This window comes from Argopecten irradians, chromosome 1 (assembly GCF_041381155.1).
Source record: "Argopecten irradians isolate NY chromosome 1, Ai_NY, whole genome shotgun sequence".
NCBI classification, from domain to species: domain Eukaryota; kingdom Metazoa; phylum Mollusca; class Bivalvia; order Pectinida; family Pectinidae; genus Argopecten; species Argopecten irradians.
This window is the reverse complement of record NC_091134.1, coordinates 44,670,032-44,686,288: the sequence shown is the minus strand read 5'-3', so window position 1 is coordinate 44,686,288 and position 16,257 is coordinate 44,670,032. Positions and strand designations below refer to the sequence as shown.

The 16,257-nt window shown below is 36.6% G+C and overlaps 3 protein-coding genes across 3 annotated transcripts; all 3 read left to right on the top strand.

Moving 5' to 3' along the window:
• The first annotated feature begins 5,282 nt into the window (after positions 1 to 5,282).
• LOC138329513 (exoglucanase B-like) lies at positions 5,283 to 7,638 on the top strand. The gene is made up of 3 exons (XM_069276554.1): positions 5,283 to 5,647; positions 6,294 to 6,566; positions 6,891 to 7,638. The coding sequence occupies exons 1-3, from the start codon at positions 5,527 to 5,529 to the stop codon at positions 7,070 to 7,072; spliced, it is 576 nt and encodes a 191-aa protein (XP_069132655.1). The 5' UTR covers positions 5,283 to 5,526; the 3' UTR covers positions 7,073 to 7,638.
• Positions 7,077 to 8,812, top strand: LOC138327650 (ephrin type-A receptor 7-like). Its single transcript, XM_069273964.1, has 2 exons — positions 7,077 to 7,986; positions 8,484 to 8,812. Exons 1-2 carry the CDS (start codon positions 7,806 to 7,808, stop codon positions 8,810 to 8,812), a joined length of 510 nt encoding a protein of 169 aa, XP_069130065.1. The 5' UTR covers positions 7,077 to 7,805.
• A 1,869-nt stretch (positions 8,813 to 10,681) lies between these two features.
• Positions 10,682 to 16,008, top strand: LOC138327592 (tyrosine-protein phosphatase Lar-like). Its single transcript, XM_069273842.1, has 7 exons — positions 10,682 to 10,993; positions 11,817 to 11,975; positions 12,098 to 12,229; positions 12,511 to 12,665; positions 13,159 to 13,230; positions 13,467 to 13,533; positions 15,836 to 16,008. Coding segments are annotated over exons 1-7 (759 nt in total). The 5' UTR covers positions 10,682 to 10,992.
• The last annotated feature ends 249 nt before the right edge of the window (positions 16,009 to 16,257 follow it).

The window sequence follows — 16,257 nt, the reverse complement described above, 5'->3', positions numbered from 1 at the left end:
TACCACATGGCCAAGGAACGTAACTTCCTTTTGCAGTAGTTTACATTTCTTTGCGTTCATTTTCAGGTTGGCATCCCTGAGTCGACCGAATACTTGGTGCAGGTTCCCGAGATGTTCATCAAAAGTCTTTGATAGAATGATGATATCATCCAGGTATACCATACAGATTTTCCATGATAGTTTTGCTAATATTTTCTCAATAAGCCTCTGAAATGTGGCTCCAGCATTGGTGAGACCGAATGGCATTGTTACATATTGCCAGAGTCCTCCTCCAGGTATGGAGAATGCTGTTTTTGGGCGGTCTTCAGGCGCTACTTTGACCTGCCAGTACCCACTTTTTAGATCTACAGTTGAAAACCAGCTTGCACCAGAAAGTGCATCTAAGGTTGCATCTATTCTTGGGAGAGGATGACTATCCTTTATAGTCACATCATTCAGTTTTCGATAGTCGAGACAAAACCGTATGCTATGGTCATGTTTCTTCTCTACTAAAACAACAGGACTTGACCAAGGGCTATCTGAAGGTTCAATGACGCCTTTTGCAACCATGTCCTCTATCTCTTTTTCTGCTTCATTAATTTTAGCTAAAGGGATTCGCCTTGGTTGCTGTTTAATTGGCGGGTTTGAACCAGTGTTTATTCTATGCTCCACCAGATCTGTTAACCCTAGATCATTGGAGTGCTTGGAAAATGAATCCTGAAATTCAATCAGTAAACTTTTCAAAGCTTCTGATTGTTCATCTGAGATTTCAGAACATGACTCTTGAAATAACTTGGTTAGGTGCTCAGGTATTTTGTCCAGATCAGGTTTAGAACTTACCTGTACTAATATTATTAACAGAAATTTCTTCTGATTGTACTTCCATACATTGGCTTACTCTATCTATAGTGGCCACAATGGAATCTTTGTACAATTTACAACTTTCATTACCAATATTGAGAAAACGTAAAGGTATTATTCCCCTACTCGGGTCAACCACTGCTTTAGCCAATAACACCTCGTGTCTTTGCACAAAATTTGGTGTAGGCTCTACAAGCGCTGTTTTCTCTCGACATATTGGATCTACAAGTCTACCAGTAACTATAGTTTCACTATTTGCTGGAATAACAACATCTTCGAAAATTGAAACTCTGCTAGACATAGGTTCGATTCCATCTTGGAATCTAAAACATGGGACAACTTCACCTTTAACCATTAAACAGTTCTTGTTCAAGAGTATGTTTACTGAATGTTTTGTCATAAAATCCAAGCCTAATATCCCATTTTGTTCTATTTCAGCTATAAAGAATTCATGTTCTACAGTAAGAGGACCAAGTCTGACTGGCAACCGACATTTTCCTACAAATGGCTTCCTTTCTCCAGTAGCCGTTACCAGATTCAAGCGTATTGGCTGTATTTGGAGATTATTTTTGGAATCCAACTTTTGAAGGTACTTGTGATTTAAAATAGTGACATTGGCCCCTGTGTCAACCAATAATGAAACCTCTTGGTTTTCAATCTTGACACAAGTGTATAGGCCTTCACTATCTTTATTTACACAGTTTATTATCATATCAGTGGGTCTCTCCCCATCCTTAGCCGATTTCTGACCCTCGAACTCAGCTTCTAACGGTTTCCCGAAGCTTGGTTCTGGTGCCGATAGTTTGGTTGACAATTTTGGAAATTGTCTCCCATTTGATTACCATTAGGAAAGGGATGTGCTCCTTGCCTAAATGAATGATTTTGTCTGTTACGGTTATCTCCCCTGCTTGGACCATTATTTGTTGGACCATGTTGCCTGTTGGAGTTGTTATTCCAAACACTTGGCTGCCTTTGGGGTTGATTAGCTGGTTTGTTTCCTTGATTGTTCAAGGCTTTTACCAACAATTTGGTAGACCTGTCAAGGTTGAACATACACCTAGTTAGTGACCCAATGTCGAGAACTTCACCATCATTTGTGACTGGATGTCTGTTCTCCTGACACATAGAGGCTTCAGCTGGTGATTTATCAGTGATTTGAACAGATTTCACTGCTTTACCACGTTGCCTGTCAGCTAAACGGTGAGCCTCTAATCGAACAGCATGTGTTTCGGCCTCATTTATATTTTTTGGGCCTTAACTCACGTAGCCGTAATCTTAACTCAGAGTCTTGGATTGAATCAATGTAGTGATCCAGAGCCAAAATATTTATCAGTGAAGAATCTGCTGTCGGATATGCTTGCCGTGTTAACTTACGGATTGACTGTGCTAATTCCGACAAAGACTCCTCTTTACCTCGGACCTTTGTCTGTAACCTTGCACGGTACATTTCCGATCTTTCAACAGAACCATACCTCATGTTCAAGATGTCTACCAGGCTATCATAGTCTTGCCTGTCTTGGGTACTCAACTCGGTGAGGACCGTACGAGCACTCCCACTGAGACTTCCTGCTAGGTACAAAGATTTTTCTTTGTAATCCCAGTTGTTTATCTGGGCAATGATTTCGTACTGAGATAAGTATTCTTCGAAATCCTCTGACCCATTATATGTTTGTGGTTTAAGCCTTGTGTTGCTTTTTGATGTCATTGGTCTAAAAAGTGTGTGATGGGGTTCCTGGTGGTTTTCATTTCTGTCTTGGACTCGGGAATTGTTATGGTTGTCTCCCCTGGAGAAAGACTGACCTAAACCATTATCTCCCTCTAGTTTCTTTTCTAAATGATCTACCCGTTTAACCAGCCCATTTACATCTGTTCTTATTTCAGAAATTTGCTGCCTCATCTCGGATCGAATTTCATCTAGGTTTCTGTATATTTCTTGGCTAAATGAATCCAACTGTTTTCCCAGTTCCCTCATGATATCACTACTGATTTGTTCTATACTTAGTATATTTTCAGATTGAGAATCATGGTTCTGAGAATCAGAAGATACACTATGCCCGACAGTGTTGTTCTCTACACTGGAGAAACCATCATCTTTCCGAAATGTAACCTCACTTTCTGAATCGGAGTCATCCATAGCTTATATTTGTATTAAAATAAAACTTGAATGTTTTCCTGGTTTTGTTTTTGTTTTTCTGGATTGAACTTCTTTCGGTACACTAGACGCTGGGAATGAGTGGATATTTGGAAATTAATTCCACCTATATCCTGCCGACGACGCCAATGTAACGTTTTCGACCCTTATGGTCCTTTCACATTTGAGTTCTCTACATATACATGTAGATATACACCTTGTGATAGCCACTCTTGTGGTCGGGTCCCGCTTTGTACCGTTACATACAATTTTTAGTTCGTTCCCAGCCTAGCACTGAACCGAAAGAAAACCAAAACAGAGTTTTACATCCAAATTGTTTTATTTATTAAAACATGAAATATTATGCCAGATTTATGATGGTTACATCTCCAGCGTATAGAACAACCTTATAGGGTACATGATGGTTGCTGTTACATAATATACATGTAGGTTCCTATAAGCTACACACATACCAATACCAGTTTCAGAACGATCTCCATGGACATTGACATGTTTTTGATACTTTTAAATTTTACCTCTTTGCTATATAATATTAAATATATATATACCCAAAGACTGGAAGAATATATTTAAAAAGCTAGGTATTTAAAAATCCGGTAATATCCGGATCGGTATAGACATCTTCTATGACCAGATCGGGTTACGTAATCTACCGGTGCTGAACCAGATCGGGTTCCATCTTGAACCAGATCGGGTACACGCCTGGAACCGGTACTGGTTCCAATATGTATCAGAAGTTTGTCAATGGAAACCTTTCGTTACCAGTATTGGTTAATTCACTGATCTAATTATGTACCATATTGCACTCTGAATCTGCCATGGTGAACAAGGACTATTAGATCGCTCTGTGAATATAAAATGACAGTGCTTGTCTGACTGAGTCTGACTGTGTTTGAAACTGCCGCTACACGGCTATTTATAGTGAAAAACGTTGCCCGTGACAACGAGCTCGCGCTACTAAACTTAGTATCCCGCCTCCCGCACTAGAGAGTTCCGAATTCTCGCGGAAGATGACAACAGTCAGACGAGTCACAGAATCACGTAAAAGTTGTGTTTACAACGAAAATACCCATGGAAATATTGGATTAATTACTTAATTAAGACCTAAGGTATATATACTGTTTGCGAATTTGACTGAATATACTTAAAACTCTTATAATCGTACCTGAGTCGAGGCGGATCCATCCGGTGCCCCACTCGGACATGCTAAACAGCAATCGCCACAAAAACCCGAATAGTTTTCTAACTTCTACGTGAGATTGATATATATTTTGATAAATATGAGAGAACAATATTCGTTACAATCGAAAGGTAGAAAATATAAACAACAAAGATACGATATAAATAAGACATATACATGTACAATAGAAGCATAGAAAGTATAAACATTAAAGAGATTACACCTCTGGTAAATCTCAAAAAAGAAAAAAAAAAAGAAAAAAAAAACAGGATTAAAGATCTCCTCGTTCGCCAATTAGAAATGAGAGCCGGTATTTCAAATGGAAGTTAAATGCTAAAAAAATGACCGGGTTTTGAAGATTGCCCAAAACATCTACATGAGTGCCAGGTCGTGTTGGGGCATCCGTAGTGGTCTCATTACAAACCTTACTTTCTATTTCTTCATCTTCAATTATCCATCTGATATCTGAACTGACATTCACATACCGATGATTTACAAACAGAAGCTACATAAATTATATCTGCTGTTACATTGAATTAATTAGTATCAAAACAGTGAAGACATCAATTTTTTACCTTTTGACCTCTGAAATTTCTACGAACCCAGAAATAAATCGGATGCTGCTGACTGTGAGACATCTTCATGCATACTAGTTTTTCTTATAACTGCGTGCCTTTAAAACGGCCAAAAGTGAACTAGAAGTACCCATGGCATGATTTTGGTTTTATTACGGATGTAGTCGATAACTTAGAAGATATTTTTCTACAAGAATTAACTTTTGTTATAATTTATCATAAGTATCAATGTATTACAGCAATGACTTTTGCGTTCGTAGTATGAAGTTTATGATTAATTCAGGCAATTAAATACTTGTCGGTTCATGACAAAGGAAGATACTTTACCATTTTTGAACCTTTTTGTTGTATAGCCGGTGTAAGATACCATGTTTAAATCGTTACTCAATATATTCACTGATCAATCAAAAATACACCAGGTTAATTAATTCATGTTCGTCTCTTTTATTTCTAAACTTGTATTTTAAAGTAACACACACCAATACTTATTGACGTTTAATTTTGTACTTGTAAATTTATAGCAAAGTTGGACATGTATAAATACAACTAAGAAATCGCCGTTATTATTTCTACATAAGGTTTTATCTTCAAGAGTGACATTAGGAAACACCGGTGTATGTTACGTTTCAGTTCCGTCTGACCCACAAACTGTGACGGTAAAGACCCAGACTACAACTTGTGTGACGCTGACCGTTACGACTGCTGGAAATGGATTGGAAGGTTTCTTTGTCCTGTATACCGGCCTTAACCAGACATTTCCGGTAACCACACGGCCTGATATGTCATACGAACTAACTGTAAATCAAAACCTGATCCCTGGGACCACATTCCAGTTCCATGTCTACACATACAATGCAGGCTTGACAAGTACAGGACATGCTGACATAACTGGGAGCACAGGTAAACTAGTCTTGAATAAGATTTCTTTTCAGAAACGTGTGACCATTATCAGCGTAACTGCATTGATTTTGGTTTTATTAGTTAAACGATATATTAACAGCCGAATTACCCGGAGGAAAACCTCCGACCCGCGGTCAGCACCTGGCAACTGCCTAACATGAAATTCGAACTCACAATTAAAAGATGGATTACTTATGTTAGAATTTCGGGACATTTTAACCACTCAGGCACCAGGGCCCCATAAATATCTGCAAATGAGTTACAGTACATTTGTATTTGTATTCAATATGCTGTTTTAACTATACGATATAAAAAGGTTATGGTCGTACATTGAATGTTGGTTTGCGTTATGCTGTCATTCAGGTTGGACCAAAGTTAATCCATATATCTAAATGTGTACAGAAGGTAATACCATAAGTTCGTTTACTTTAAAAGCTTCTGAAGATGAACTAAATACTTTGCCGGTCTTTATATTTCATTTTATACTAGTAATCAGTTGAAGAACGAATGTCAAAACTTTCAGGTATTACATTTGTATGTGTGTATGAACTTTGATTATATTCAGTTGATTAAAAAAAGTAAAGGTAATATACAAGTATTATTTATATTCATACCAAACAAAGACTTGTGTTTTGTTACTTGACAGTGCCTGATGTCCCCAAAATTACCAGGACATCAACCACGACAGACTCTATCACTGTACAGCTAGTCCCGTCCAGTGGAGGCGTTGATGAGTATTTCGCCAGGGCAGACTGTCGTGGTGCTGATATAATAACCCCGGTTACAACAGTGAGTGGGAACACACTAACCATTAGTGGCCTTGCTCCTGCCACCACGTGTAACCTTACAGCTTTCACGGTGTATGCTGGACTCAACAGTTCTGTCGCGTACTTTACAGGACTCAGCATCAGTGAATCAGGTGGGTATGGGTACAATAATGATGCCTAAATAATATATTTCAACAATGAACGTACTATTGTCAGTTTTCTATTAGATTCTTGTTGATGAATATGATGCACATGCATTTAAGACGTGGATAATTGAAATGATTTCTCTGGTAATTGTTATACATGTGTTTAAACACATCTTTAATCATTGATCGTAAAACAACACCAGTTTGTAATAAGTTGTGTGCTGTAGTATTGCGTGTTTAGATCTTGCCGACAATGCTTCCTATTTCTCTTATAAGATTAATACTCACAAATTTCTCTCACCACTAATGACAAGTATTTCCTGTTTGTAGAACCTGGGCAAGTCGGAGGTCTTGTCGTCCAAAGTCTGTCCTCCACAGCCATTAGTGTGACGTGGAACAAACCGACACAAGCAAATGGTGACATCATACAGTACAGTGTCTACGTCACAAATCCAGTGGGAACATGTGTGCAGCACGTTCAGCTGTGCTCGGGCATATGTGTACATGTATAAATCTGTATCTATTAATCCATGTTTATTCTTCTATTTCGTCTTTGCATACTTTTATCTTCCTTTCGGAAGGTATTGAGACGTCATCACTTTGTGAGGAAAATTACGTCGTTTTCTCAAAATAATATGCTTTTTCATCCATACAAACGTTAGATGTAACAATCTTTACCTACCCGTAACTACATGTATGTAATATGTTATTTTAGAATATTTACACACATTGAAATATTAAGACTTTCACATTTCGATGCGATCTAATTTGAGTTCTAAATCTATTTTGAACAAGGTAATTAGCGTTTTGATGGATTTTATCAATAGGCAATATTTTGTTGTACAACATGAAAAAAAATGTATTTAGTGCAATCGTATAGTTTTGTTAAAGAATACAAAAGATGCGCATTAACACTAAAATATCATTATCGCTAAAACATGAAAGTTTATAGTTTGTGTTATGTTCAAATTTGGTCTTTAATATAACAAAGATAATAAAGAAAAAAACGATCGTGATTGATATGAAGTCTGCAAGTTAAGACGCAAAAATATAAAACATTTTCCAAAAAAAAACAAAACACACACTTAAAATTTAGAAAATTGATTTTACACGAATAATGCGGACGAAATATACACCAATCGATTGACAGCAGGTAGTGGTGAATCTACATTTAATTTTGTTAATATATCAAACTTTATATTGCTAAACACTTTGAATTACTTTACATATTTTTCTGCCTACTCGATGCAGTTACCAGGATCGTGTGGGGTTACCAGAACTGGACCTTTCCCTGACGACCAGGAACATTTTACCGAGACCATCAGTGGTTTGTTGGCGTATATACGGTACACATTTACAGTGTACGCTTACTCATCCGTGGGGAGAGGGGATGGATCGTCTACGACGTCGAACACACAGCAATTAGGTATGTAACATTTCAAATTGATGGTACAAATTTCGATGGCAATAAAAGTTATGCCTGAATAATAGACTTAATATCATGGGTAGTGGTACTGGTTGAGTTGGTTCAAACCTCATTGTCACGTAAAAACATTCATACGAACAATAATTTTCGTTTTGTATCCCTAAGGATCTCCTGAAATATATTGCTTGTGCGTTTTATCTTAGATTGTTACATTTTGGCACAACTATGCTGAAAGAGGAGAAAAACTCATTACTACATTTGTATGTAATGCACTTGTATTACAAATGGTTATATGCATGGAATACACGGCAGTTGGGAACCTTTTTTGTCTCTCAATTCTGGTTAATTGTAAGCAAATAATAATTACCAAATGACATGAAGTGCATGGTCTCTGTAATTACTGCAATATAATATTTGTTTTACAATGTTCAGCAGTCGTTACTTATAAGTTCCTGCAAAATAAGAACATTTTATGGCATTTTTTCTTCACTTTTCAGAACCTCATCAGATTGAGAATGTCATCAAGAACAGCACAACCTCAACATCAATCACTATTTCCTTTAATGAACCGGAACCAAGTACAGGACCAATAGTACGGTACGCAGTGCGGTATGTGTATCAGGAACGGATTTGCAATGGTGGACTGAGTACCGGTGACGTCACAACACAGTACACCAACTGTACTCCTTCCAGTGGGAGGACTGTCTGCTCCTTAGATACACTCTATCCCTACTGGAATTACAGCATCAGTGTAAGGGGTTACACAATTATAGGGCCCGGTAACTGGAGTGTTCCCGTACAACAGCAGGACAGACCAGGACAGTAAGTATCAAACTAAGACTTACACCAGTGTAGGGCCCGGTAACTGGAGTGATACCTTACTACAGCAGACAGACCAGGACAGTAAGTATCAAACTAAGGACTTACACCAGTGTAGGGCCCGGTAACTGGAGTGATACCTTACTACAGCAGACAGACCAGGACAGTAAGTATCAAACTAAGGACTTACACCAGTGTAGGGCCCGGTAACTGGAGTGATACGTTACTACAGCAGACAGACCAGGACAGTAAGAATGAATGAAATGGTATATATCATTCTACAGCAACAAAACATCAAATTATCGCTTGTAATTATTAAACTATGCAGTTAAACCTTTTATTACATTAACACAGGTGAAACAGGGCGGAATGTTATGTTGATATGTTGACTAGGGACTTTTTTCCACGATGTCGTTATGATTGTTTGTTTGTTTGTTTGATTAATTAACGTCCTATTAACAGCTATGGTCATGTAAGGACGGCCTCCCATGTATGCAGTGTGTTGCGTGTTATGTTGCGCGAGGTGCGTGTTTTGGGAGACTGCGGTATATTCGTGTTGTGTCTTATTGTATAGTGGAACTGTTGCCCTTTTTATAGTGCTATATCACTGAAGCATGCCGCCGAAGACACCAGGCAACACATCCCACCCAGTCACATTATACTGACAACGGGCAAACCAGTCGTTCCACTCCCGTTATGCTGAGCGCTAAGCAGAGCAGAAACTACCACTTTTATAGACTTTGGTGTGTCTCGGCCAGGGGACAGAACCCAGAGCCTTCCTCACAGGGGCGAGCGCTCAACCATAGGCCAAAAGTGAGGTGGTGTCAAGTGAGACTCTAGGAAGAACAAAGTAATTTAGGGAGAAAGAAAGAGATAAGATCCTAAATTTAGTCGCCTTTTACGATCATGCAATAGGGGCAGCAGGTACAATTCTTACGCCCTACCTGCAGGGTCGTTATGAGATACAATGTAATAAAATCATTTTTAAGCCAACGGAAATGGTCGTTACAAGCAATATTGAATGATACATAATTATAATTCGATTTTGTCTCATATCTTTATCTTCATAATAAGCATTCAATTTTTTTTTGAAAACTACACTTTTCCTTACTCTCATCTTCATCTCGCTCCTCAAACACCATCAATAGCATTACTATCTCATCAAATATCTATGTCATTAATTCATCTTCAGTTTTCTCAGCAAAACATATCATTATGATCACAAATTTTATAATGTTATTCTTGCAAGCATTACTTGCACCTACCTTACTATCACAATATTTACTCTACCATAATCTATCTTTCTATTAAGTAATCTCATTAATATATCATTGTTCTTTCCAATTTCCATCATCATCAATACACTCATTTATATTTTTCCCTTCTACATTATTCTTTCAAAGTAAGGTATACAATTGATAGCAATTGTTTTATCACTAGTTTAAGATATATAAAGTATAACATGCTTTTAGAGGTTGTTCAGAAGTAGAAAAGAACATAAAACAAAGAAATATGACCATGTTTCTTATAATTTTCTTAACCTTGTTAAATGCTAACCCATATTATAGGATACAAACTTTATGTTTGCGTTCACATGTCAATTAATCAAAATTATATGTATACAATAAATCAGATGTTAGAAAGTACTGTTTATTTTATTATACTTACTCTACTCTAACCTACATCTTGTAGTAGCTTTACTATTTTATCTGTCCGAAGTATTCTTATTCGTACATCTTTAGAATCTATAAGTTTACGAAAATTACATATATATATTACCTTTACTGTATCATACCGGGATTTTATCATTTTGATAATGATTGTTGAGATTGATATATTGATAGTTAAAATAAAACTACTCAGTAATGAGGGTTTTAGCTGTAATAACAGTTTTGCGTTTTGATTTTAGAACCAAGTACCATAGATGCTGCTAGCCTCCGACCAACACTGATCACAGCCAACAGTGTCACGTTAGAGTGGTCTGCCCCTTGTCCCCCTAACGGCGTCATCAGTAACTACGTCATACTTTGGAATACGTCATCACCTATCATCACAGCAGACGACTCCGTGTCCTACTCAGTACATGGTCTACTAACGTACAGAAACTATACGTACCAGGTTGCCGCTGTGACGGGGGCGGGTGTAGGGTATTACACACCAGTAAAAACCCTTACGACGTTAACAGGTAGTAAGTGTTCTCTTTTAATCATCTGTATAAGTATATATTTGAAAGGTTGTATCCATTATGGTTTCCTCCTAACATAGGATTTCCAAAAATATTTCCGTACTTCTGATTACTTTTTCAAAATCTGGCTTCAAGAAAATGAGCATACATAACACAAATATATTTCCTGATTATTTTCCTCTTTTTTCTCTTTTATAATTAAGCAATTAAAGCAAATAAATCATTCCTGATTGATGTTTTATTATAGTCTAAATCCCATTGTTCCGTTCTTGATAATACATATCTAGATAGGGAATTGTTCGTACCAAGGAATTCAATTTTCAACTTTTATTAAGTTTAATACATAAGATATCGAAAAATAAGTTCCCAAATATCAAAGAAGCTCAGAAACTGTATAATCATATTTATCGGATACTTAAATGTATATACCATGTAATATTTTAATCATTTTCTTTGAACAAATTTGAATTGATACGTTTTACTTGATTTCCTGATACGAACTCTTATTTGAAACAAATACAACACGTTATTATATGGGTGATATAATTCCAAAGCATCGGACTAAATGGTATGAAGAACACATGTAAACTTTTTTTAACGACATATAATATAGACTGGCAGGAGATATAGTTAATTTGATTCTAATATTTGCATTAGATTTAGTGGGCGATATTACTGCTACAAAATAATATAAATATCAACGACTATTTGAATCTTCAATTGAGACTCTAACTGGGATACAAGGATATAAATACAATATAAGCTCTTTTTTAGTTTACAATAAGTTGAAATAACCGTCTTATCTGACAGTGTTCATTCTTTCCAGTGCCACATCCCCCGTCAGGTGTCAGTGTACCTGTAAAGAACTCCACGTGGATAACTGTCCAATGGATAAAGCCGGATGTGAAAACTGAACCAACCTTTTACACAGCTACAGCAATAGACTACATAACAAAGACAAATACGTCATCCTGTACTACAAACGGTAGGTTCCTCGTTTGTATGAACCTATGTTGTCACGATTCATAAAATAGATTAATTCTCATATTTCAAACACGATAAAAGAATATCATAGCATTACTTTTCTTAATACATTTAATTCCACAGGATTTGAGAGTACAACGTGTACGATAGAAAATCTTGATGAATACTGGCCTTACACAATAGTCGTCATAGCAACAACAGTGAGTGGATCTACTTACTCTACAGACAATAAGACTGTCAGAACACAAGAGGATGGTAAGCAATATGAAGAAGACACCAAAATCACCGTCTTGACCAAGTTAGTTAGAAAAGTATATATAAATATAATGATGACAATAGTTGAAAAAATAAGAATTTCTAAACGTTGCGTAAACCAGGAAATATACAATTATACAAAAATATAAAATTAGAAATATGTCATATTAAATATAAGTAGATGTAAGTGAAGAGTTTGGTATTTAATCGTATCGTACTTTATTAAGTTTGATATTGTAAGAACTGTTCATTCGACCCTAATTAAATATCTATGCCATCAGCGCCTGGACAAGTGACTGGTTTCCGGGTAAATGTTGAGAGTGACGTCACCAAGCCTCGAACAGTCAATGTGACGTGTAACCCACCTACCGAGAGGGACCTGAACGGTATCATCACTAACTACACATTGGTATGGGGATATCCCGGAGGTACCCAGGTCAGTCATGGGATAATCTTATATAATATAGTTCAATGGAGCATAAACATAAAAAAATCAAGACATAAGAGCTCCATCATTGTTTTACTTTTATTGAATGGTTTTGTTTCACAATTTGTATCTATAGGAGCTCTAGAAGTATGACCGTTAAACAAAAGGTTGGATAGTAACATAACCGGAAAATATCTTTCCCAACTGTAACACGGCAGCCATTTTTATTGTGGGATGTGCATAGGGAATATAAAGTTAAATTGACAAGGTGTAGTAAACGACATCGTTCAGACTCAACTATACGATATGAAGCAAAATGACGGTATCTTCACATTTCTGGATATTCTGTTGTGACAAAATCGATTAAGGTGCCCGCCATAATCAGACTTCATTACAATTCTGTGTTTGTCTTAAGTGATAAATATAAGCGTTTTGTCAGTGTTAGACCTATAACTACTAAACAAAGCGCCATACTAACAGACAAATTAGTTCTCTGTTTTAGAATCAGCGGATCAGTCGAACGTGTTCATGGCTTCAAATCGCCGTCGAACCACAAAAGAAGTACACCTTTACTGTAAGTAGAAAACGCCCTTACTGTTTTTATTTAAATATTGGTTTGAGTACCAGACCTTAATAATTAATTTTAACAAATTTGTATTTACGGTTATATAGCTCAAGTTACATTTCTAAATGTAATCAATCAATTATATCTGCTTTTGATAACAACATGTATATGGGGTATTTTTAAATGTAAAAGATTTACTGTTGTAAACACCTTAGATTCATATGTCACCCCATCTTTCGTATTAGGTCTGGGCCTCAACAAAACCTGGTAAAGGAAAAACAACTTTGACGAGTGAAGACATTCAGGCTGGAGGTAAGCAAAGAAGGACAACCATTTTGGTTTACGATGCGCGCGATTCGGCCGAGCCAACTACCTTAAAGGAGACGCGCTGTTCAGGACAATGCTGTCACTTGATTCTCAGTCATTTAAATACTACAATATCTTGTGGCAGTCATCATAATTCAAGTGTCGTCATGAAAAAGAAACAAGTTGTTTCCCTTACCGTGAAACTGGGTCTTAAATCATTGATGTTGTCGTCACAATGACAAAGATAATTCCTTATTATGACGTGTGATAGTTACATTCAAATTCGCCTTCTTTGTAAGTTATGATAATCAGTTAGATGCGTGCACATGGTCCACATTCATAGCCAACCATGTAAGCAGATTGATGTGTCGGGGGCTTTGTGACCTCTGACTTTATTTGTTATTTTTATGCAGGTATTTCATATCAAAAAGTTGCGTCGTTCGATGGTGAAGCTCGTGACTATAAGCCTGTAATCATATATGTATTGACCATTCATTGGCTGCCTAATTTTCGCTGTGAAATGTACGAAGTCGCACTGCTGTTTTCGTATCAGGGAGGCTTTCTAGCCTTTCTTACCTTAAGAGACTTTCTAAAGTGACCAATGTTTGTAAATATAGGATAGTCCCAATTATATGGGTACTAATATTGCATTGCTCATGAAGTCTTAAGTATTATCCAACTGGTTGATATCACAGTTATTCAAATAACTATAGTAATTTTCCTTTGCGTCGTTTTATTGTAAATAGTTGTTTGTTTAAACATGCGTCGTGTATCATTTTGAGGTATCTTTGGCCAGTAATGTTATGTACATATAAATACCTGTTTGTGTTAGTGGTTGTTGTGAAGTATGAGAGGTGAGCGAAATTACTGGTTGAGAATATCACTTTGACACTGCATGACCCTGCACGTACAAGCCTCACCCGGTCCCCACTAAGGGCCAGAAGGCGAAACTTCAATACAGTTGTTATAGCTAAGTCTGTGTGCTTTACAGCCACAGTGCTAAGGTAAGTGTAAGTTCAAGTCAATAAACTGATATTTATTAAAATATAGTATTGGAGTTATTAGTCGAAAAACTTTCTTTTTCTATGGTAACATTCTAAATTACTTGTCCACCATTTAATTATCCAACATATAAATACAAACCTGTTCATCTGTATAGCGTTACGGGTACAAGTAAAATAATGTGTAATTGACAGTTTGTTACTGTATATGTAACTTTAAGATGAAAATAAATATCAAGTATAAGGGCGCAGCCCATCGTGCCCGAAGGGCACGAAGTGCGAAGCACTTCTTAGGTAACAGATACACGAAAATATAAGAAAAAACATAATCTTCAAAATTCAATCCTACACACTGACAGTTTCAGTTTGCGGCCGCCATTTTTTCATACATATGGGGAGGTTGTGCGTTGCTCCGGTACTGCTTTCCCCAGTAAATATATATTTAACTAATGCAAATGCATAACAGGGGTAATTAAACATTTTTTATTATTTTTTAAATAATAATAATAACACTTTGAAAATTAAAATCTATAGAATGCAGTCAAAATATCCACCAAGGCGAAGATGAGCACAAGGAATCATGACGTCACATAACGTCAAGAAATGGCGCGAAATCATAGGATTCGCATACGCGGCACTCCAGGCCTTGAATGGACACGGAGAAATCCGAATCTTTGAGTTCATCTCTTTGGGTTTATGCTAGACAATTATTACATCATATACTTCTATAGTTTAAAGTGTTTCCTTTTATTTCTAAATTATGTCTTCTACATTTAATAGAAAATAAAAAAACAAGTAGAGCTTCGCTCTTCCTATGCCGTGCATGATTCATATTAAAACATCTGGCTGCCGCCCTTTAAGGCCTTGCCTTCAGTCAAATATTGAATACTTAATTATTAGAACATTTACCTATCAGTTTTAATTGTCAGATATTACAGTCGTTACACGTTATGAACGGTGGGATGGTAAAGGTCCTCTCATTGAGAAATAAACAGTATGTGTATACACTTTTGTTATGTCTCTTTTGTGCGCTGGAAAAACGGCAAAAATTTATTTATTAAGCAAATATTTCTTTATATTATGATATTGTTACAGTAAAAATCATGTGTGACGTTTCCATAACTGGTACGTTGTTTATACTGTAACCTTCATCATACAAATAGCCAGAAGAAGTACACAAAGTTATAAAAGTGTACACATTTTCACTGGTTGTGAAACATTATCAAATTAACTAGACTTTCCAACCTGAGTAAAATGCTTAGAAAAAAATACTGTTTTATCTAAATATATTTGTTCTTACCTTTTAGCCCCCTTGGTAGTAGCCGAAAGCCAACAGATGATCTTGCTTGGATCAGCGTCGTCAGTGAGTGACACAGAGAAACAGTTCCGTGTCGATTTTGATGTGAGTCTTGTCTGTGACACGAGGAACGGAGAAATTACAAACCGTTATGTGTTTGTGTCCGAGGGCAGACGCGGCTAATCAGTGAATACTGGTAAATATTTTCTGATTGTTTTCGTGTCATTTGGTATCCTGTCAATAACGTGTAAATGGACACCTACAATATGACTGTTTGCACATGTAAATTTCCCCATCACTGGATATGATAAGCTAATCACTCTCATATAAAAGTATAAGTATACAAGATTAGTACTGTACTAAATATGTAACCCTAGTGTAATAATAAAGTTTTATTGTTATTGTGTAATTTTCACATTCAATTCAGAAACA